At 39.3% G+C, this 25,252-nt stretch overlaps 1 protein-coding gene across 1 annotated transcript in view; it reads right to left on the reverse strand.

Annotated features, from left to right (window-relative positions):
• atrnl1b (attractin-like 1b) overlaps window positions 1–25,252 on the reverse strand; it is a gene marked incomplete at its 5' end in the record, with an annotated part of 77,491 nt that overhangs the window by 24,655 nt on the left and 27,584 nt on the right. Inside the window, 7 exons of the mRNA XM_083904156.1 lie at window positions 4,635–4,792; window positions 6,793–6,871; window positions 7,748–7,842; window positions 9,257–9,309; window positions 17,585–17,678; window positions 19,365–19,502; window positions 21,738–21,971. Of these exons, the coding sequence (XP_083760282.1) occupies window positions 4,635–4,792; window positions 6,793–6,871; window positions 7,748–7,842; window positions 9,257–9,309; window positions 17,585–17,678; window positions 19,365–19,502; window positions 21,738–21,971 (851 nt within the window). The remainder of the gene's footprint in view (window positions 1–4,634; window positions 4,793–6,792; window positions 6,872–7,747; window positions 7,843–9,256; window positions 9,310–17,584; window positions 17,679–19,364; window positions 19,503–21,737; window positions 21,972–25,252) is intronic.

Genomic DNA, 25,252 nt, shown 5'->3' on the forward strand with positions numbered 1-25,252 from the left:
GAAAAAAAAAATCTGATTGCATCTGGTGGAAACAGGTGATAAGAAGGAGAAAAACCTTAAGTTGGTGAAGAATTTTACAACTGCAAAAAGAAAACATCTTAATAACCTGAAAAATAAATAAATAAACTGCTGTATATGTGGAGTTTAATTGTGAGCATTGTTTTATTCTGACCCACAGACAGCCTCTCTAGACAGCTCCTGCTGCAAAGGTTAAAATAGTAGCGGCATGAAAAATTCACTGTAGAATTAAAGAATAGAGAAATAAATGGTCAGTGGATAATGGCTAAGAAATAGGTTTGACCTTCTTTTAAGGAGGTACTACACACACACTCCTTGCAGCTGAAATCATATGTTAGACCACATCATCATGACATGTCATTATCGAGTGCAGATGCTTTGAAGGCAGCATGCCCGGAGAGCATTTAGATGCTTAAACATGACGTCATCTTTTGCAGTATTGACTTTAAAACAGGGCAGAGGCAGTAAATGATTTACGTATTAACGATGATATCCTTCTTAAGTATCCTTTAATTATGTGTGCCAATGTGTTTTTGATGTGATGACCTATTTGAGGTTTTGCAGCTCTGCTGGACCTATCTTTGTTTACGACTTCTTCGCCTTCAAGACTCTCCCACCTTTGATTTTTCTTCAAAGCAGAGAACAAGAATCAGTGATCTGAAATGAAATGCTCACTGACATGGCAAACACGACTCAAGAGCACACACATTACACTGATATTTAGGTGCCTTTCTTTCCACACACTACAATGGGGTCAAAGTAATACACGTGGGGTTAATTTATTATCAATTCATTCGTCTCAGCCTATCAGTAGAATCACTTGAGAATGTTCTTGCACTAGAAGTGGATTTTTATTACATTTTTATTACTTACAGACATGCACTAGTTTCCAGACGTATTCCAGAAGGAATGAATGCAAAAACACAAATGTGTGGTTGATTTCAGACACTTCCTAAGAATTCCTAAGAGAAGCGAATGTTCCGCCTTCTGTATGTTCAACCAAGATGCCTACAACATGCCTGGATGAATAAAAAAAATAAAAAATCCAGTGTTCATCATATGTGAATGCCAAACTACAAAAAAATGCAGACTCATTCTGATGGTGATGGACAATTATTCTGCCTCTGACGTAACATTATTTATATGCTGTGTTCCTTCGTGTGAAAATGGGTGCTGTCGAGCAATATTATCAGACCTGACTGAGTCGGTGTTTGCGTGGATACAGTGGCAGTGCAGGAGTAGGCAGAGACGAGGAGCATTTATCCTGTCAAAACGCTGAAGAGCTGGGTTTTTAGATGGAATTAGCTTTTGAAACATTTCACAGGTGTCATGTTTGCAGACATATCGCTTTAATAGCACCATCAGTGCATTTACATGATATTAGAAGAAACAAATTATTGTGTTAGTCCTTCTAAAACGGCATTTTCCAAATGATTGTACTAAATTGAATTCACCCAAATTGGGAGTAGAACACCTACTACATATTAAAAGGCAAAAGTGATAAAACATGGCACAATCCAGGCACAGGTACTGGTACAGTTTATGGACTGACACCGATTTTATGCTCCGTCAGCTTAAACATTTGAACAATTTAAAGTTCAGGGGTGGCAGGATTAACAACTAGCCACGAGCTAAACCAGAAACTAGTGCTGTCACTTTTTATTAGAAATGAAATGTTCTTCCAAATGTGGGGTGTGAAGCACACATTTGAGCCGTGACGACTTTGTTTATGTTTGAAATGCCTTGCCTCAGTCTCATAGACCATTTGAGGTATTGTCCCTTAGGATCCAGCAAGGGGTGCTCGTAAGGTTTCCTATTAAAGACATCCAATTTGAGGACCTGTACATATAAAGTGACATAATAATAATAATAATGCATTATATTTAAGGCGCCTTTCAAGACACTCAAGGTCGCCAAATTTAATTTCTCACTGTTGCTTGACAGTAATTCAAATGAAAGGTGCCGTCCAGCTTCAACCATAGCTCAATTCAACTGTGCACAGATATGTATTGAGTGTTGCTCCTGCCTCCCTCTGTCTGGATATGAATCATTTCCTGTGTGCAGCACAAGAGCTGCTCGGCTCAATCAGGATTATGTGAATTAATTTGGAAAATGGTAAGGGATATGTACCAAATATTTGTTACGCGCTACTGTTTCAAACACAAGGGCTCTTAAGTGCAGTCTCAAATTCTGTTTTACTTTATCCACGTCCACGCTCTCCCCCTGCATCATGAAGGCAAGCACAGAAACAGAGACCTGATCCTGTTACCGACGCAGTTTGCTTCAACGGCTCAAGCCAGTCCATAAAAAACAAGTGACTGCTGGCCAGGAAATCTAATAGAAAACTATTACTGGGCCACCTCCACATGGACTGACCCCCAAAGACATTATCAGCCCACCATGGTCCAAACATCCACCACGTAAAAAGGGAGAGACAGAACGAATACGAAAATCAATATATGGGAGAGGACTAATGAGCAAACAGGGTATTGTGTGGTATTACGAGAAATGATAACAGTATCTATCACAGTTCTTAGTAAAAGCTTTTACCTTTTACTGAGGTGCTGTTTTAGAAATGAATTGTAACAATGTGCAATATCCTTTATATCTCAATGTATTGATTGCTGCATACTCATCTGATACATGACAGTAAATTTGATACATGATATCTAATATTCCATAAGGTATCATACTGCATTCTTATTTTACAATTAGATAACCACTATCAAGGACATTATGTTTTCAGCATCCTCTGATGGTTTGTTTGTTTGTTTGCCAATAAACCTATACAAATTTGTTAAGAATCAATCTTAAGAGTGGAAATTGGGCTTTGGCAAAGGTCTACACTCAGCTTTAGTAGTTCCTCCACTGACAATTAGATTCCACTTCAGTGCAATGATGTAAATTAAAATGAAAGCTTGTTTTCTAGAAACAAATTTAGGAAAAAATAGTGGTGCGGGTGTGACTTCAACTCACTAATTACCATTGACACATTAAATAAAAGAGAGATTCAACAGCAGCTGGTTATAGTCCATTTCTGCATATTCCTCATGCGCCTTCCTCATTCTCATACTTGTAACTGTCACATTAGTATTTCGTGTACTGCACCCCCATTTAAAGGCAGGGTAGGAAAGATATCTTTGTCATTACTGATCAATAATTCTCTTGTCTCCGTTTACAGACTCACAACTAAAGATGACGCATCATGGGAGGTTCTGACCAATCGCAGGTCAGTTCAGACCAGAGGTTGCGCTCGACTTTTTTGTTGTCTGACTGACAGGGTCATAAAAACCCTGTCAAAAGCTATTTTTTACCGGTCACTTTAATTTTTTAAATGATAATAAATATTCAATTGCATTTAATTTTAATTCATTTTCCATTAATATTCAGTCCAAAAAAGCTGAACAAATAATCCACAGCGTGGATACACACATCAAGCAGAATATGAAGAATATGTAACTTTTTCTAACAAAAACATCTGACTGTGGCCCCAGTAGCTACATATGAACAATGAGTAGTGGAATATGAGCGGGTCACAGACGCGCTCCAAAGCCTCCTGTCCATAGCTCTTTAACGCACTGTCAGCACCACCCAGATTTTTCCATCCTCCGTCCTCATCCAGGAGAACTCCCGCTCCCACTGAACTCTGTACTCCCGCCTCACCTCCTTGCTGCCGCTTACTCGCTCCGCCGAGTTTGTCCTTCATCTTCATCTGCATCTATCCCTCTTTTTTCACCTCTTTTATCAACATCGTTATTGGGCTTTTTAAAGAGACTTCTGACACTCAACTGCCGTGACATTTTTCTTCTTTTCTACTTTTCTTCTTCTACAAGAGCCAATTACTGTAATATGCTCTTCACCACCAAGTGGTCAGGGGTGTGAATTGCAATCTGTCAAAATGACGGATGGCCCTCAGATTTGTCCGTCGCCGTTTAAAAAAAACAGTCAATGACGGAAAATATTTTCGGTTAACGTCAATAATAAAGACATGTCAATATCAGCAGATGGAGAGATCGCCTTGGGTCATCTATTGTGTATCAAATGAGCGTATCTGACAATCTGACGCCACAATATAAAAGTGTGAGAACTTAAAAACGTTAAAAACCTGTATATGCAACTAAACAATCAACTATTTTTTTTCAGTGATCCTGCCAACTGCAGCATTAATTTCATCTCCTGTGAAGCTAAACTCTCTCACCTACATTATCTACCTGCAGACCTAAAATAACAAATAGCAAATGTTATATAGTTTTACCCTGACCACCACATCAAACGCCTCAATAGTCTCTTTTCAGAGGGTGAAGGAAAGGTTAAACAGTACTTTAATTTAGCTTGCTGGAAAAAAACAGCTGTGCCTCTATGCAGGCTAACATTGCTCATTAAACATGTAATTAGAATAAAGTGCACTTGAAATCACCCTGAGCAACAACTGAGCTCAGCATATGCTCCTGCTCCTCTCTTTATGTATGTTGCACTGGGACCTATTGCTGATAAATGGGACCTTTTTAGATGATTACACACATACTGTACATGTAGTGGGAAATCTGGGACAGGGAGAGAAACAACCCATTCAGAATGTTATCTGCTTCATTAGTGGGTTGAATGTCAGTCCTTACCTGGATCTTGATGGGCCATGAGAAGTTACTGACGTAGACATAAAAGGTGATGTTGGGGTTGCTTCTAAAGGTGAACTTCTCACAGGAGAAACTGTCTCGGTATTCCTTGATGTTAGTTTTGGACACAATGGGCACCTCCTCTCCCGAAATGGTTCCAGCTGCCGAGGAAAAGAGTTCACCTTTAGCATGTTGCACTCAAGCGCTCACAGAGCTCACCTACTGTACACACTAAAGCTCAACCGCCTGCAACATATCATTACGAAGCCATTACTGGGTTCATCAAGTCTTCTGAGAAAACAGGAAAGCTTTCACGACCAATTATTATTATTATGTCTGGAATGCCTTAAATGCGTTTGAGTTGAATTCGAGGGCGGCAGATTTATTGTGTAATTACAGACGCTGTATTTTACAGTTAAACGGATGTGGGAAAGAACACAGCTTGAAAGACGGACTAAAATGCTGCTGTCTGAAGGTCACTAATGAGTCACGCGAGCACATACTCACCATGTGAATCCACTTCATGTATTTAGTGTATTTCACACCTAGAGTTTAGAATCCTATGACCTTGGAGCACATATAATGTATAAGAGTAGGAAAATTAGACGGATTCATCTTCAGTTAGCGGAGTGTCATTTTATGTCTTGGTGAATATTATAAAAGCAATATATTATCTCTTCTTTTTTGCTGATTTTGTTGGCTAAAATCTTTTATAGGTGTGGCATGTCTTTATTTTCCATTTTGAATATTACAAAGCCTGAAAAGTGTTATGACCTGTTAAAAATGTTAGAATGTGCTTAATATGATGACGTTTTCATTTCATAAATAAAATTTAAGTAGAATTTTATCGTGAAATAAAAAAAAATATAATGTATTTAAAGCCAAAGCCCAGACTAAAAACTTTATTTTCCATCTGCCTTAATGATTCAAGTCATTTCTTGTTCCTCCTCACGTCAGTGGCTCCTCAACATTGACATTCCAACCCACAACTCTGAAACAAAAGAACTGAAAATGACAGCTTGAGTGTGGCTATGTGAGCACGTTTATCTTAATTGAAATCACCCGCCTACCCCCACCCATAGGCTCCACGCTCTTGTCAATTGTGAAGAGGCTCTGGCTCCTTCTGAGACACAATATCTTTGCAGGGTAAAGGGGACCAGACTTCAAATATTAATAATGGTGCTCGGCAAAGGTTAAGGTGGTGGAGAGGCGCAGAAGAGGTTAAAGCGGTTTAGTGGTTGGAAAATGTCAGTGTGGTGGTGACTGAGAAAGTAGCAGATAACTTAAGAGGAAGGGAGGGCGTGTGGTAAACAGTGGCAGTGGACCACTGCAGTGTCCTTGGGTGTCTTTCGTCAGGAGACCTATAATATCCACTCAACAGTGACACAGCACTCACTACCAAGACAGGCAGGTTTTATTCCTCTAATGAATAGAGTCTAATCTGTTTTACCTACTAACTAAATTATAATTTCAATCAAAGAAAGAAGACAAAACAAAAAGCTGAAACGAATGACGAATTTCATTATTTTGGTTAATGTTTTTAGAAGGTGGTGATTAAAAGTGCAAATCTGGCACAGAGAGGACAGTAAGCACAGACAGTACAACTAAATAGTCTCCATCTAACTGGTTTGTACAAATCACCTTGTGTGGCTCATTATGTCGGGATTGAATTTCTTGCACATCATTTTATGCGGGAGTAGAAAATAATGTCGAACAGCTTTGGGTCCCTGAGATTCATAAAAAATTGGCTTAGTGACTTTCCATGGCTTAAAAATATTAAAGGCATTTTGCTGTAACAGCAACAGCAGTGACTTCACTCTGGAGGAAATAGCCTCAATTTTATAAACCCGATGACTTCTATTTTGAATCCCAAATAGGGTTTTTTGATCGAAGCCATTTGTTAGGCACAAAATAAACATTTTGCTTGTTGCGTAATTAGAGTTGTGGTGTTTGCACTCGGGACGTGTATTTTCACAGTCTAATGAGTGAATTTAAAACACAGACATACAGTAGCCTGTGTAGACTTGGAAGATTTTCATCAACTTCTTTGATCGAAAAACAAAAACCGGCTTCACTGTTACTGGAATCAATATATGAATAAGATTAGCAGCCACGCTGGGCACAGTGTCTCCTCTGAAAGGTGAAATGTCAATTCTGGTACCTGTTGATCCCACCGACCAGGTGATATTGAGGTTGAAGTTGTTGGATGCGTTAATGGACATGTCCAAGTTCTTGTTTGCCTTGAGAAGAGGAACATAAAACATATTAGTGTAGTGAAATACACAATTATTGTGCAAAAGTGTCATCATAATGGACATTAAATGATAGAGGAGGAAGAGAGGAGGGTTTGAAACTCATAAATGTTCTGTCATGTCTTCTTCTTCATGAATCTGATATAAATTACATGGAATATGACATTTTGTATTGTAATAGTATTTTAATATATAAAGAACAGCTGATTTTATAATGTGACTTTTATTGTTAAAAAAAAAAGCTCTGACTGTAAATGACGTACAGAATTTAACTGGATAAAATTATGTCAACATCTCTGAATTTCTATACTGTAAATAATGAATGAATAAATAACATTTAAAATTAGTGCTGTGCAATAGGTTCAGGCACCGTTTACCAGTTAGCTCCGTTAGCTGCATTAGCTCCTTTTAGCGCCATTAGCGCGCCTACAGTCGAACTGGAGCGGTCTGTTTATTAAATGAAAAGAGCAGCGCTACAAGTAACCAGCGTACCCGTGTACTGCGTATGTGTGCCTCTGTTTTTAAAGTTTAGCGTTACTTTACAGACTCATTTTAACAATCCTGAGTCACATAAAAATGACTTCACGCGCATCTTTTTCCGGTCAGTCGTCATGGAAACGCGTTGTGCGTTAACGTTGACGCGTTAACGTTTGACAGCACTATTTAAAATACGTGGTTATATTTTTACTGTGAACCAAAAATGTACAAACTCAGCAAAAACAAAGATTGCCATTGTGGACGTTTGTCAGTGTATGTCTGTATGTACTGTATATACTTGTATGCACCCTAAACCAAAATTCCTCTACAATTATTGAATGTTTAACATCTTAACTTTTTACAATTAACAGTTGACGTTTTGCTTACCTGCTCAGGTGAGGCCATGAAGTTGATGGCAGTGTAGTGATTGTCATCTTCTTGGATGAGACTGAAGGTGAACTGGTAGTCTATCAGGAGATTGTCTGTGAAGGAGATCAGGCAGGAGAGAGAAAGGTGTCATGGCATAATGAATATATCTTATATCACAAGTTGAGGTAACTTTGGAGAAGAAAACAAACAATCCGAGCTGTTCACTGCTCGAGCCACTATTATTGGCAGGATGCTGTGTGCAATCAAAACATACTTCAAGGCAATGGTCTGACTGGCAGAGACAAGTGAAATGAAAATATCAGTGATCAAATCCAGTGACTGTAATCAGGGTGTGCAATTTTCTCATCAAGCAGACCACATGAAGGAATACCTGACCTCGACAGCAAGCCTAAAAAACTGTGATTAATGGAGTATTTTGTTATTAACTGATATCAAACTGTGACCAGTTGATTTCCTTCTTGTTTAAAATGACATACAAACATCGGTAGTATCTACTGTATGTAAAAAACAGATTGTGTTTTTAGAGGATCCATTCTGTATTATTCTGTTCATATTTATTGGGAGATAACAGAAGAGAGCTCAATACCATGAGCTACAGTGACAACTTGAAGAATTCACACGGTCAAGAGGCTTGATAATGTCACAATGAGTGCGGCATGTTAATCTGTGGTCAGCGGCCTTTCAGAAAGTGGATTTACGATGCACAAGAAGAGGTCCCAGCAGCGTGCAGAGGTTAAAACCAGCTCCGGGGCTTTTACTTTCTTGTCTTTCTCCCTCTCTCACTGCGCCTTGTATCAGGCTGTGGCATTTTAAGAGCGAAAAAACTTCAGCCGAGGCTCTGATGTTCGAAACAGAATGGTGAAAGGACTGTGTAGGACGTCACATTCGAAAAAAACATGTGGAGCGCAAACGCCAGCGTGAACACCATTCGCGGGCACAAATGTGCAGCAACTCGGCACTCAAGACAACAGTAGTTGTTAGGGTTTATTTCAGAGCACAGCTCTTTGCGTCACCTCACCATGATGGACGTTAGTGTTTACCTAACAAGGCAAACTCCTAATTGAGTCAACTACTTGAAGGAATTAACAAATAGGTGGGTGATTTTAGAGAGCGAAAAGTAAGTGGGGGACTCTTTTTTTTTTTTTACCCCTTGTCCCCTTGATTACTTCAGTCACTCACTCCTTCTGATGCACTTGACATTTTCACGACAAGTCATTCTGTCACCGAACAAGCGCCCCTGGTGCCAAAGTGCTAAAATGCTCCATCTGCTCTGAGTGGAAGACTGGAAGTGGGGAAGAGGAGTGGGAGAAAGAAAAGTGGGGAGGAGAGAGAATGGCCTAGAATAATCAAGGGGTATGTATGTGTGTGTGTGTGTGTGTGTGTGTGTGTGTACGGCTGTGTGTGGGTGTGTGTGTGTGTGTGTGTGTGTGTGTGTGTGTGTGTGTGTGTGTGTGTGTGTGTGTGTGTGTGTGTGTGTTAGCAGTACAGTGGAGAAGAATTACTCACAGTAACAGGTTCCTCTGAGTGGATTGCCAAGGTAACGGTTTTCTGAGTCACATCTGCAGAGAAGAAAACAGAGAGGAGAGACCAAGATGAAGACGAGTGCAACCAGACTGAGAGCAAGAAACCTTATCAGGAGCAGTGTATGCCAAGTGCCAGGGCATTAGCTCCTGCTGTTGGCTCCTCCTCGAGTCTCTGACTTCTGACAAAGGAACCATAATCTGATGGTTTCTAAGTTAATTGGAATTTTTTTTTTTAAGTTTTGTTTATCAAAGCAACACAGAGTGGTGGTAGTTTACCTCACACCTGATCATATGACGTGAAAAGGCGCAGTGGTTTACAGGCAGTGGGTGTAGTAGCGAGCAACGTTCACAACAGCTCAAAGCAGATTTAACATCTTGTTGGTTTGTTTATTAACTTAACATTTCAGATTCAGGTTAAATAATTAGTCTTCAAGGTGGTTCACAATGCTTGCAGCACGTAATTTGTTTGCTTTTGATTGGAAAATTATTACTTTTGAGTCTCCAGAGCACACCCATATTTTTGGAGGTAACCCTATGGTGGGAGTTAGTATCCACTGGGCTAATGAAGGATAAAACTTGCCTCTCAAGATGTCAGGAAACCAGATTAACTATGTAAGTATATAACAGAGAGAGGAACAACGTTTTGTTTTGTTGCCTTTAAGGACCCAGTGGAAATACTAGACCCCATGTGTATATATATATATATATATATATATATATATATATATATATATATATATATATATATATATATATATATATATATATATATATATATATAGTATGCTACAGTCTAACTAGGTTGTTTACCATGCTGGAGGAGACAATTTAAACAATCCACTGATGGGAAACAGTTTCAGTGAATAAAGGGCGACATTCAGAAATCAAGTGACTGATTACAGTGCGATTAGCTCAAGATTTGTGTCTGTTGCAAGTGCGAAATGACTTCAAGTCCAGGGACAATGGATCCGTCTCTGACTCACACAGTTAATGAGGCTCCTACCCCAGGGGCAGACACGGTGTGAAAACTGGACACTTATAAAGCTGCAAGTGCCTCCAATACACTGTTAGGTGACAAGCACTCTAGTCTTAAAACCCTGACCATCACAACCGCGCTGTTCTCCATCTGAGCACATGATTTTCAAGAGTAAGAATCACTTATCAACACCATCAACACTATACTCGAATAGATTTGTTTGCTTTTAACCATTTTTATTTCATGGTTGTAATACTCTTTGAAACTAATACATGCAAGGCCCAATGTCCAGTGAACCTAGATGTGACTTTGAAGGTAATTGAGAATTACTCTTGGAGTTAAAATTATCTCCTGGATGTATACTCAACAAAAATATAAACGCACAAACTTGAAATGGTGAACAAAAATAGAATGTAAGGACATTTGCTTAGATTCTTGAATTTGTTTATGGAATGTCAAACCCAGTAGTCCAGTGTCACTTGGCCACTCCTATTGACAACAATCTCAGATTGAGTATTTCAACTCACGAGAGACATGGAGCATGGTAGAGTGGTGGTCAATATGCATCACCAGTACAGACACTCCTTATGGTCTGGTCAATAAAAGGGCACACCAAAATGTGGACTTGTCAGTATGCCACAGATGTCACAAATCATGAGGGAGCGTGCCATTGGCATGCAGAGTGCTGGGTTGAGCGTTACAGCTGTGGCAACACAACTGAATGACGCCGTATTCACCAGACATGTCACCTATCCAGGACTTTTGTTTTGAAATTGATCCTAATGCTCGCAAATTAAAGCCACTTTATTGATAAAGTTGTACTGTTATTTTTGGATAGTTACTCTGTTTTGTCCCATAACAATAACTACAAGTTTTTCTTTGTGCGTTTATATTTTTGTTGAGTGTAGATTGGTTTTATTTGAAAAGACACGTTTAAGTCATTTGTCTGTCACAGAGGTCTACAAATCAACATTTTTGAAACCTGGAGATTTTACAATTTGGCCGCCACCACTTTGAATTTTTGCAATAGGAAGTTCACAGACATCACCTGCAACCAGGCTCTGATTGGATGATACCAGCTGTCAATCACATTGGTGCCCACTAATATGTGCTGTACTTAATCATCTATTTTCCTCTCATTTACAAAGTTGACATCATTTTATACTGAAGAAGACCTGGAAGTAGTGATATCGATGATATAGACATCCTGCTTCAAGAGGAAACGAGAAGACAACATCCCTTTTTATAATAAACGATGTGTGGCTTCCTCCAAGACATGCAGATTGGGGAGAGGTTAGTTAGAGAATCTATGACCTCCTCTGACCCGGGATTAACAAACTTCCTGAGTGATCCAATGACAAACTGACAGGAGTGTTATGTCAGAGAACATATTGCAGTGTTCACAAGAAAACAAAATCCATCTTTCTGCATAAATGCATTTAATTTGTTTACACTTTCCTCTGAGTAAGTTTGTCGTTGCACTGCTCTCCTCAGTCTGACAAAACATTGTGAAAAGCACTTGAACCAGGACTGCAAGAAAGTGTTGAAAGATTGGGCTGCAATTCAAACACTCGATATTTATTATGTGACATGATTTAGTTTTCTCACACTGCGGACTAATTCAACATGTTTGAGTCAGAATATCACAGAGGCTGTGACGAGGAGTCAGAGAGGACACGGAGCCACAGACAGATAGAATGCCACTGAGGAGGAGGTGGCTGTAAGTGATGTTACAGTGAGTGGGGATGGCGGTGGGGTGTGTGGGGGTGATTCAGCCTCTAAAATTGGATTCATGAGACAGATGGTATCACTGCTGAAGGTAATATGGAAACAAACATCTTACACATCAAAAGCTGGAAAAAAAGTAAATTACTAAATTAATATTGTAATAATTCATAATAGATCGATACAAATGGCATGTAAGGCTGCACAGTTACCTGCTAAATTAAAATTGCAATATGTCCAAGTGAATTACAAGACACTGAAATTATTTCAAAAAGATAAAATGTGCCTCAAAACGGCATCATGAAGAAATTCTGCCGTGCTGCAGAAATTCAGTGACCAAAAATAATATATATATAAACATATAAAATGATTTGGTTGGAGTGTTTCAGATTCTTTAATGTCATTGTCAACATAACAGAATATCTTTGGTTGTGGACAAAAACAATACATTAGAGGACATTAATCGATAATGAAAATGATTTTTAGTTGCAGTTCAGCCTTGGTTTAAACGATCAACTAATGTGAGGAAGGACACTGATGCTACCACACCTGTTAGTGTAGTGAATGATGAAGTGCAGGAAGATGAGCCTGGAAAGAGGCTCATTCTAAACTCTCCATGTTAAGATTAAACTGTTAAGATTAAAAGCTTCTGTTACCATGTAACAAAAGATGGAGGACCTGTGCCATCATGGGCTTTTTGTCCTTCTTCTTCTTTATTTTGGCAGTGCAGCCGTAGAGTCTGCACCTTGTTGTGGCTGATATAATTACAAGCACCGTTTAAGCAGCAATCTGTGCGAGCACTTTCAAAGAGGGCCCCCGAGTTGAAAACACAAACATGTATCCATTGTGACATCGTAAGTGCCCTCCGTGGTGCTTTGTTTTCTTCTATTTGGTTGTTTATGGATTGTGACATCAATCATGATTCACTGAAAGAAACAAAAGAAAGGCAAACTTCTCCACTGGCAATGTAAAAGACGTCTTATCACCATTTTGTTGGTTTACCCATATAACTTAACTTTGGTGGAGAAGGGGATACTGCAGAATATCACCCCTGGATTGTTTGCGCTGCCTGACATTTACAGCAGGCAAAACACACACACACTTACCTACACACTCATCATAAAGTGGATAATGCAACTTCCACACTCTATCTTAATTTAATCTACACCGACTTGCATGTGTGTGCACACGTGTGGACTCCAGGCGATACCCCTGCACTGTATCTTAATTTCATCTACACTCAACTTGAACCTTTGTCTGTGCTGGAGCACTCTCTGTGATTTAACAAGCCAAATACACACACACAGGGGTAGGGGGAGTTTGCTAGGAACCTAGGCAGTGTCCTTCCCATGTACAAAGGGTAGTAGCAGGCACGCGCACACACATACACACACACACACTGTAGGAGCCAACCCCTGCTACCTTCAGCACGAGAAGAGTCCTGAATAATGTATGTATCCAAATGAGCACTATAGTAGGAAATACTCCCCTTACTGCTCATTTGACTCATCACTGCAACACAGCATGGACCTCATCAATTGTTTTTCAAAAACAATTCTATTCTGCACTGATGCACCCTTCAACTTCATTACCGCCGCTATTATTCGGCAGTCCTAATGGCATCGGCGGCTGTGGTGCATGCTTGTGTAAAAGCCACGTGTGTGTGTGTGTGAGTGTGTGTGTGTACTTTGGTGTGCAGGGTTGAGAAGACAGTGTATCCTTGTGCAGAGGTCTTTGTTTAAAGGGTTATTGCTGGGGAGGGTGCAAGTGAGTGGCTGACAGGGGTTAGTGGGAGGTGGGATGGGGGGGAGCGAGACATTGATTAAATGTAATGAGATACCAGAAATTGCATTGCAAAAAGAAAACACCACACACTCCTTTCGTCAGTAGGTAGACACACTAATTACATTACACATGGGGGAGAAAGTGGTTACTTGATTAGCCTAACGTGAATGTGAGAATGAATCTTTATGTTGAGATTAAAGATCTCACTAAAATAATGCTCGTTGATAATGACGACACTAATCTAATTAAGCTCTGTAAATGGGATTGAATTAACAACATATTCTGGTGGGTTACACTTCTGGCTAAATTTTAAGCTGATAAACAATAACGGGTTGAAGGAACTATGAGAAAGCTGGCTCCAGAGCTGCTCAGGCACATGCTCCTTCTAAATAGCAGCTGATGATTGGCCTGCAGGTGCTTGGCCCACTCAGATACCCCACTCTGATTTTGTAGGGTGGAAAATGAGTCGTTCGAACCAACTGTTAGCCACCTGCTGTACGGATGTTGCGCCGTGTTTGCACCGTGTTGCGTTCCATCTGGCAGCAGAAAATTAATGTGACGTTTTGTCGTCTGCATCAAGTGTCGTTTATTTATTGTCAAAGTCAACAGGAAGCACAGAGGGGCTTTTGAAGAGGTCACTTCCCCTCTCTCGTCATACTCATAGCTCTCTTGCTCGGAAAATTTCTGGCACATTGTTCAAGAGGCTGTTGAGGTTGTGATGTCAATGAACTAAGCAATATTTTAAGGGACAGTTCAGTTTTTTTTTCTTAACGAGTGTCCTTGCATGATGTACTGATGTGTGCCAATATCTGTCAGACAATATGATATTTCTTTCAAGCCCCACGGTGCCCCTGCCCTGCTCAATGAAATGAAATGAAAACATGGCTGCCTGCAGGGATACAAGGAAAAACAGAATTTGGCTACTAAACAAAAGGCTTGCCTTATTAAATCTACACCTGCTCAAGTCTACAACAGGATGTACCTGTCTTTCACACTACGTCAGCAGGGATTGGCTCCCAGCCATGTAGATTATATTCATTTTCATTCTATACTCATTTACCGTGAGTGGTGATAATGCAATCGCAAACAAAGGCAAAGAACACTCTTAGACAGGATGTCATGACCACTGTTAGGGGCTGTACAACTAAACTTAAAGGACAGGAAATGACATCAGCCACAGAGGCTACTGGGAGCTAACAGCAGTTAGCATTTGGAAAGTGATCATTTACAGGCTCTAGCAGGCACATTGCCTGCTAGAGCATATATAACATGTATCCACTGGACAGATAAATCCTAGAAGCTTGTTGCTGGAAGTTTGTGTAGGACTCTGTGCTGCACTGTGGAGCCAAGAATAGAACTTTTCGCTGACTTTGTGGACTTCCGGTTTTCGGATGCCGTTGCCATCGCCAGCACTCACTCACACAAAGCGGAGCTCCGCGAGACAATTCCAGGAATTTAGCGACCTGTGACGTTTAACCTGTGAATTTAGCGACCTGTGACGTCCCAATAAGTGTGGAAGTCAACATTGTGTGTTTCATCTCCTGTACTTAGACTGAGGAGGACCACAAAAACATGATTGAGTCATCTTTTTTCACACTTTGGCGACTGATATGACCTCCAGAGTCCCAAATGTAAGTATTAACATTTTTGCATAATATGGGACCATTAAATAGTGTGATACATGTTACAAAAAAGTGTATGAACTCATGACCTCTCTTCACATTAGGTTAGATTAAAAACACCAGTATCCCTTCTGCTTCCAAACTGGAAAAGGAGACAGTTGAATAGATATTGTCTTATTTCACTGAAGTCACCCAAATCATCAGTGGATTTCCTCCTGGAGTGAAGTGGAGTTTAACGTTGGAGATCAACATCAAAGAGAATGAACAAAGTCGCTCCCACTCCATCCGCACTCATACCAACACTGAAAATCATGAATCACTTATGAAGCCATTTTGAGACTTTGATTTGCTAATGTATATGTCGGCTGCTCTGTTTTATGTATAAACGGCCAGTTCACATTGCATGAATCCCACTATATGATTAAAAAAGGGGGTCACTAAAAGTCAGACCTTTGTTATGATTCAAAATCAGACCACTTCATGTATATATACATACTATGTAAGGGTCTAACTTCATTATAACAGCAATCCAATATCAAATAATTTCTATGCGACTGTGAGGCCAAAAGAACTACACAACATTACCATAATATTTAGGATATTAATAATTAATATCAGGGATTCTGCTGTCTTGTATTTTGTTTCACTGCCAAGTAATTTTCATAAATATGTTAAATCACAAGCAAAGGACTAGGCTGTTCTACTCCAGCTTTCACAAATCTGTATTGACCACCAGCGAGTGAACAACAGCGGCTCAAATACATAGTCATGTAGATCAACAGCTCACTGAACCAATACACATTTTTTGCAAAACATTATGACCAACAAATAACACCTTCCCACACATATAGATATAGACATACAGTATAGGTGTGTGTACGTCTAACTTGTCAAAATAGACCTCCCTTAAAATAGCCCCGAGCGTTTCATCAGGATTCCATCCCAAGTGATTACCGAGGTGGTGACAGGCAGCCCAGAGACTGGCTTGTGATTGACATTACCTCAGCTCAGAGCATTTCAGTTGACAAAGTGAAAGTGCATCTCTCATTTGACCTCTCTGTAGCAGATCATAACTTTTAGAAAGAGGAAGCAGGGATTCTGAAGTGGCTACAGCAAATAAGACCAGGTGATATGGATTATAACGAATGCCTCAATAAAATCTTGATATTTTCAGGCTATATCCCGATATATGAGATGTACACAGGTAGGTTCTCTGGGCTCATCTGTATTATATGCTTAAAATACAGTTATTTCCTATCATTTCAGATAATAGATAGATTATTTATTTTGATGTTAAATTTATTTAATATTTGAATTAGGACAATGCATATTCATCAACATGTCAGCATAGAGCAACAATGTCTCAATGCCGGAGTTAGCACAATAGCTAATTTTCATCCGTTGTCCTAAGGCAAATTAAGGATATTTACATGTGTTAGAAACAATGACAATGTCTATAAATATTGTCATATATACATATACACACACATATATATATATATATATATATATATATATACACACATATATATACATATACACATATACACACATATACATATATACATATATATACATATACACATATACATACATATATACATATATACACACATATATATACTTTAATGCTTGATGGTACACACGGCTGACGTGTATGTGGTGGCCGCCGCTGTTGTGTACATTGTGTCTGACAAACATGTCAGGAAATGGGAAGAGTGCCCTTGTTCAAGAGCTCTGTCTGTATGGCAGACTGTTTTGATTGATAGAATGTCTCGATTGGCTGGTGCTTAGGCTGCTGCACCGCACTCCGTGAAAGTCACGTGAGGCGAAGCAATGGATGCAAAACGCATTTTGGCAACGTGTAACGCAGTTAAAAATGAATGAGTACGTTTTCAGTTAAAGCCTCTACACTTTCTGTACGTGAGTGTACTGCTGTAGCCAAGTCGAGCCAGTAGCCACTCGGCAGCCATCTTGTCGATGCAACGACGCAGCATACTTATGGGTAATTTTAATTTCTGCCAATAACCCCTCCTACATGTAACACATTGCACCTCTAAAGTGGATCTCTCAGAAGAATCTTCTGTGAGAGCCAGTCTAAAATTTCAGAACACTGAGTGACGACCATCGGAAACACTACAGGGCTTTGCTGTTTTCTCACGGTGTATAGTATGTACGTGTGTTGTGTGTTTGAAGTACTCACAGCTGGCACTGGTCTCCTTTGATCCCCTTGGTGGTGCAGAAGCACTTGCCAGTTAACACCTGGCACACACTTGCATGACCATTACACTTGCACGCTGGAAGAGGCAGAGAAACACAGATGGAGAAGAAGATGGGGGAATTGAAATGGAGCATGGTAAAGAGAGAACAGAGGGACAAACTGATCAGTGTAACACATAGCTAAATACAGCATGTGGATAGAATAGAAGCTAGGATTCTATGTCCCTGTGTACAATCACACAATCTAACCACAATTTCAGCCCTTGAGTTTCAGGATGTCCTGAGGGCACCAAAACAAACATTTCCAACAATCTCTGCTTTAACAGTTCTTGTTTTTTTTGTTTACCTTTTTTAAGCCTATAGGCTAGCAGTTACCTTTTGCGTGCATTGTTTGTGCTAAGCTAGGCTACCAACATCTCTTCTGCTGTACCGAACAACAGATTAAATTGATATTGATCTGTGCAAGACGGTAAACAAACACATTTTCCCAAATGACAGGCTGAACTGCAGACATCCGAGACATGATGGAGAAAAATATGTGAGCCGACAATTTAGATGCTTTCAGTTCAGTTCCCGGAGACGGTAAATATGAATATTTCAGGTGACAGGACTCCTTTTAACTGGCTGTCATGGTACTTTGTCAAGATTGATGGAAATGAATAGAAATTAAGTGTGTGTACGTCGCTCCAAATAGTAAAGCTTGATAAATGTTTAAACTAAAATGGGTCATAAAATGAACTGTTTGCTTTTAACTGAAAGTATGGATATTTCTTTGACGCCATATTATGATTTTGAGTCTACATCCCCAGGCCCTGAAAGCATTAGAATATTCTAGACACAGAACCTCACCTGGGTAGTTTCATTTTACAGGCTGTGGCCATAATCCATAGATTATGGTGGTATATGAGACCGTAAAGCTCTCAGATGTGAATGTGTGAGTGTGTGTGTCACCGTCCGTCTCCCATGTCTGCTAATTCAAACAATGGAGTGCAGGTAATTGCTCAGGAATGCTATTCATGCCTTATACGAGACAAATATGCCTAAATCCCACCCTCAACAATGAAACTGTCATCACCTGTCTTTAGTTCAATGGAAAACAGTGATCCAATAAACATGTTGTAAATGTTTAACTGTTTTAATGTCAATGCCATTTGCTTTGAAAATAGGACTGTATATACATTGTGTTGCATTTACACAAGAGAGTTTCAACCCAGAAAATAAAAATAGCATCTCAGTATATCTGTATGTTTAGTTTGCGTCTGATTGAGCAAAACTACTGGTGGAGTATTTGACCTTCAGCTTCACTTGCAGATTCCCACAAAGCACCACATCTACTCTGCACTCCTTGCAGTGTCATAGAAACACATATAATGTTAAGATTTGACATGCTGTTGACTGGCAGAACCAAAAACTGAACCAGTTTATACAAGATCGTTATTTTAGCTTGCATGTATGTTGTGACTGTCACCATCTGAACTAATTAATACACAACAGTGCCCTCTTTTGGTTAAGATACTGTAATACTGAAGGTTAAGCATGCAACATGCTGATTAGAAATTCAGTAAGTAGACGATTTTCTTCTAAAAGCTTAATTATCATTTCCAAATATAGCAATTGTATTACCGTGTTGTTTTAATTGGAATAAAATGTAGATTGATGATTTGGTGGTTCAAACACGTGTCTGCTTCACAAAAGCACCGACAGACAAATCCATGAAGTCGTAAAAACACAGAATAATTCATTTTCACTGGCGCAACACTCACCCTGGCATTTGCCGCCATTGGTCGGGTCTCCATGGTAACCGGGCATGCAGCTCTGGCAGTGCGGACCGGTGGTGAGGTTGCGGCACTGTTCGCACACGCTGCCGTTCACACACGTGCTGTGGCCATTGCACTGGCATGCTGCGGAGGAAAACAACTGCGGGGTCAAAACTCTGCTGTACTGCTGTAGCTGCTTCTCAAATACAGACATTCAGGAAGTTAATTGATGTTAAATTTCATACAGACTTACACAAAGTAGACTTTCAAGTGACTGGCTGTTATTTCAGTAACTTGGGTCAAGATGGTTGATTTTCTGATGCATACAGTCAAACAATTAATTTGTCCGCAAATCCTATAAACCAAAAACTAATTGTCCCTCATCGGACAAATTGTTACAGAAACCAGCACAAATCTGGGCACAGGAAATATGCAACAAGCTTTGCATGTGATTCATGAAATGTTCTTATCTCCCCAATCTGAGCATGAGAATAATTTGACATTTATAAATGTGGCAGCTGAAACTGTCATCATTCAAATTTTATGTCCCTGTATAAAAAAAGTTCTGATGACTCCTTGCTGGATTTTACGACAGAGAGAAATAATCCTGGCAAAAAGAGGAATTTATCTGATCTGGAAATCAAAATCCTTCACAGTTCAACTTATTTTATTGTTATCATTTATTAAGTTCACGTTAAAGGGAAGTTAAAAAAAAAATGTACTTGAATTGAATTTTTTAATTGGACAGTTCAGTTGTTATTCAGTCCATGGTTTTGATAAAAAAACAAAAACAAAAAAAAAACATTAAAAGTCTAAAAACGTGTACAAACTTTGACTTTTCCCGGACTTATGTCCTTATAGATAAATGCCAATCTCCGCCTGGAATTGACGGCACGCTCACGTTTTCTCTTCCAATTCCTTTCATAAAATGAGAGCAATTCTGTGTTTGTGATGATCAAAATCAGTGTTAGACAGCTTACTGTGTAAATAATCACATTAGGTCAATAAGTCTGTATCTGTATTTCTCAAATAATAATAAAAAATGTATTTACTGTATTAATGTTACTCTAACACTGTAAGATTTACTGTGTACCTTTGGGATGGGAGGATGACCTGAAGAGGTGACCTCACTTAATGTACACTAGCATATTTAGCTGCCTTATTAACTCCCGTCGCTACAGGAGGTGAAGCTGTAAACAATCTAAAAAGCTCCGAGGTGCATCAGTATTTACAAAGCAGTAAGGTCGATCGCCTTTTGTTAAAGAAGGTGGGAGATAATCTTATTTATTTAAAAGGCAGACATAGAGCCAAGTCAGAGCCTCAGTGTCCTACATCACCAAGCCTTAGTTTCAACATCAGGTGATATACAAACTGCTACTGGAAAGAACTAGCTTACTGCTTATTCTGCTCCGCGAGTTCCACACATCTTTTCTCCAGGTGGACATAAAGCTACAGTTCGACAATAACCCAACACAATTCACAATGTGTCAGCCATGGCAAATTGCATATTTTTATTTTATCTGACCTGCCTTTTAATTATTAAATTAAATTATTTGAATTGACATCCATTTGCTGTGAATGGACCCTCAGCACATTTTGTCCCATTACAATAACAAATTACACATAATAGTAATAATAATAAAAAGTCTGATACATAAGCTAACCTTGTTCATGCTGTTGTTTCCAGCTGCAGTTTCCTGCGTAGCGCTCACCATTTATAGGTTGTTATAATTCATTCTACCTTTGACATTGGATATAATGCCACGTCTCTGCCACTGAAGCTTGCATGACAATAACTATAATTCAGTGGTGTGAAAATACACTCCTACTTGGTCACTGCCTTCCTGCTGCTTGGACAATTTATTGCCCGTGAAGCTCTGCATTGACATGGCAGAAAGAAAAACACCCACTAGTAAACACAAAAGTATTTGAGAGGGAATAGGGAATGATAAAAGAAGAGAAAAAAACTGTGGTGCTTAGCTTCAGGGCTACAGAATAAAAGATGAACATATTATAAGATTAAAATATATACACTTAATTATATAAATCTCACAAGGTGAAATATTTTAAGGTTTTTACACATTATTGATAGCACGAAACCACCGCACACACCGCACATTCTCAAATTACAACCAGCGGCGAGTGTTTATCATCTTACATGACGTGGTTGTATAGACTGAGCTTAATGAAAGCATTGAGTAGCATAAGGTTGCATTAAGTCAGCAGGGAGGGATTAGTTGCATTGGGGAACAGTAACAGGAATCCTTGATAAGAGCATCTTTTCAAACATAAGATGCAACAGTCGATAAGTAATAACTTCTCACACGCATGTTCCTGACATGGAGTTTCAGTGAGACAGACACATGGTGGATCGCTTACCAGGGCATTGAATGAAGGCCCACTCATAGCCTTTGTCTTTGGGACACATGCCTGGCTCCAGGCTCATGTCCTGGGACTGAACCGGTTGGCCCTGCTTAGGTATTTTCTTCATGGGCCCTCGGTACGAACCCTCCACGCACAGACCCTTCCCGGTGCTGCTGGGATCTCCGCACCAACCGCACTCCGGCTGCTCCAAGCACTGGGAACACGTCTGTAGGCCGGAACAGTTCTGAGCTAAAGGAAAGAAGATGCTCATGTTAGATTTTATTATAATTTTGTGTTTGTTTTAAAGGTATATTTCAGACTTTTCCAGAAGTGTGGTTGTATGAGGTATTGACAAATTATCAACACTGCCTTCACCGAGCACAGTGCAGAGCATCACTGTCAGGGCGCACTGGGAACAGTTAGATAGCGTTTTCCAGCTGGAAACGTAAACTTTGTAAACCACTTACTCCTCAAAACAATACATTTTGTACATGAGAAAATATGTGATTTTACACATGACACTGTCACTGCCCCTGGTTTAAACGTTTAAATCTTGTGAGTTAATTGTTTGAAAACTTGAAGCGACACAAATTTACCCAACGAGGCAGCAATAGCGCAGTAGCTCCTGTGTGCCTGCGAGGTAAAAAATCACTGATTTTATCTATGGATTTGGTACAGGAGAGTAAGCCCACTTTCCAGTCATTAAAGGCTGTTTAATGGTGAGATTAAGTTGAAAATATATCCATATGAAATCCTAGCATTATGCAGGCATGAATTTTATTAGGCGAGTTCTGTTTTACCTTCTGTTCTTGCTGGTAGCCATGTTTTTAGTGCAAGTTATTGTCAATTAGTGTCAAATTCAATGTGATAGTGTGTCAATACCTCATACAACTACACTTAAAAAAAAAAAATATCCCTTTAAACGAGTGTTTTTCAACCAGTGTGCCGTGAGAGATCGTCAGGTGTGCCGTGGGAAATTATCCAATTTCACCTAATTGGTCTAAAAAACATTTTTTGAAAACAAATAATTAATTATCTGCAAATAATATGCTGTTGTCGAGTGTCTGCGCTGTAGTAGTGACTGGCAGCGTAATCATGTAATACTATTGAAGTTTTCTACTACCTTTAACACCACATTGTTCTAGCATTTATGTTCAAGCTGTATTTTTAAAGTGGACATGTTAAGTGCACTTTTTGTTTGAAAGAAGATATATAAAAGATGATTAATATATTTGATTCATATTCAAGACACTTCGATAAGAATGACTAAATTGTTAATATAGGCTACAGAGCATCATTTTTTAAACATTTTTGTTTGGTGGTGTGCCTTGTGATTTTTTCAATGAAAATGTTTTTACCTTGGCTCAAAAAAGGTTGAAAAACACTGCTTTAAACAACTGTTGCTCTGCTGTCCTTGCTGCTCTGGAGTCAAACTCTGTGTACCGTTTGTTTTTTCTTTATCAGCCACACTTGCTTTTATTTCCAGTATAAATTCAAAAGTCACCTTGAGACAAACTGCAGCAAAGAACAGAGAAGATTCAGTGATGAAGCTCATAGCATAGTAAAGATGCCACTTTGGATATTGTTCCGTAGGATTTTGGCCTTTTTTTCCTGACAAACAATTGCAGTTATTTCTCTGCCTTTGAAAGATCTACAGAGGAGTTTTGCACCGAGACACTTATCCCGTGAGCTGTCAGGACAGCAGATAAGAGGATAACACACAAGCCTTGAACATTTGACAATTGATTGAGGAAAGAGAGGGGGGGTGGGGGGGTGGCAGCAAACCAGAGCCACTGAAATGATTTAGATTTGAGCAAAGTTCAACACAAGCCTTAAATGCCACATGTGAAGTGGCACCTTGCTCTAAACTCAGACCAAAGACAGCGAGGGAGCAATGCAGTTTTATGGGATGAACCTGTAGGACACCCAATTTCTTGACAAGTTTCAGTGTGACCTGCCAGACCGACACTTTAAGAGGAGAAAATGTCACGACTATTTTAAGGAGACAAACACTGAGTGCTTTTACTTCAGTTTATGTCAGACAAATCTAACCGCGATTGCGCTAATGGATGTGAAACCATGACAACACCAGGGCAATCAGTACAAAGTAAGGCCATTTAAGTTTGTTTTGAAGACAGGACATAAGTGGCACATTTCTCAGGAACATAGCATTCTGCGGAAAATAAGTAGCTGCATGGAGGTCTCGTCTTGCCACAACACAAAAGCACGTTGAAATGCATCATCTTTGAAAAAAACAAAAGGACAAGTGTTTGTGCATTGGATTTTGACAGATAAATGAATGTGAACCACGGGCAGTGGAGATGCTAAGTATATTGTATGGTGATCATGACAGGGTCAGTACAGCTGAATTAAGCCTTTTTTTAACCCATTTTTCCCCAGTCAAGTAATCAAAATAAAATAAATAAAATCAGGTTTCCTTGTTCTGACTCACAAGTCTGCAGGTTACAAGCTTCCAAGGCCACTTAAATGTTTTCAGTTAATTTCAACTCTTTGAAATATGTAACAAATGACATCAATGTGACTGTTTAGGGTGAAACTTTATCTTTTTTTTTTTTTTTTATTACACATCCCACTGTGTCTCATCATGCTTACATTTATTTTCTGGCCAGGATTCTTGCTTATACATGCTTAGTTCTTCTTTCCACCTTCAGGCAACAGATATTATCCATCAAATTGATAATGTTGCCGTTTTCATATGTGGTTTTTCCATATGTGAGAGGAGGGGTGGGTTTGTGGGGGGTAAACAGTGTGGATTAGCGCTTACCCATATACAGCCAAGGGCAGCTATCTTACACCGTGCACTTACTTCACCACTGTGTTACCCATTCTAAAGCATTTATATAGATTTTGTAAGAATATATACAGCTAGGAATGGAACAAAATGAAAATTTAATATCATGTTTATCCCTTAGGGTCCTTATAAATCTTGAGGTCCTGGATTGCCTGGGGAGATGCAGGGTCCCCCCAGTGGCACTTCAGAATAAATCACCTGAACTGTATGTTGGTGAACCAAACAGAATTCCCACATCACTCACATGAAATTTTAACAACATTCCCTATTCATGATATCCCAGTAATGGAAATTCAGCATGATAAACTTGTTGTTAGTGCTTTAGCTTCAGATTAAACAGTAATATCACTTGTAGGTTGTACTGCCAAGCCTCATCAAAGCAATGTGAGTAAAACCTTTTTTTCTGTTTTGACACACCTTTTAATTTATATGGCTATCAAAAGATGATAAATAGTTCAGTTAAATCATCAAGTATCTCTGCAACCATGTGTTGAAATACAAATTTGTGCTATTGGTTTAAATTGAATTCAGCTATATCAGCTATAATAATATATGCAGTATATTTCTGTATACAAACATTTACAACCACAATTAATTGATTTCTATGACTTAACTCAGGAGAATCATATTAATTCCCTGGCATTTATCGTAATAACTATTAATATCCACTAAAAGTCACTATTGAGATAAACAGTTTTGGCAATATCACCCAGCCCTA

Source organism: Microchirus variegatus (assembly GCF_963457635.1).
Source record: "Microchirus variegatus genome assembly, chromosome: 17".
NCBI lineage: Eukaryota > Metazoa > Chordata > Actinopteri > Pleuronectiformes > Soleidae > Microchirus > Microchirus variegatus.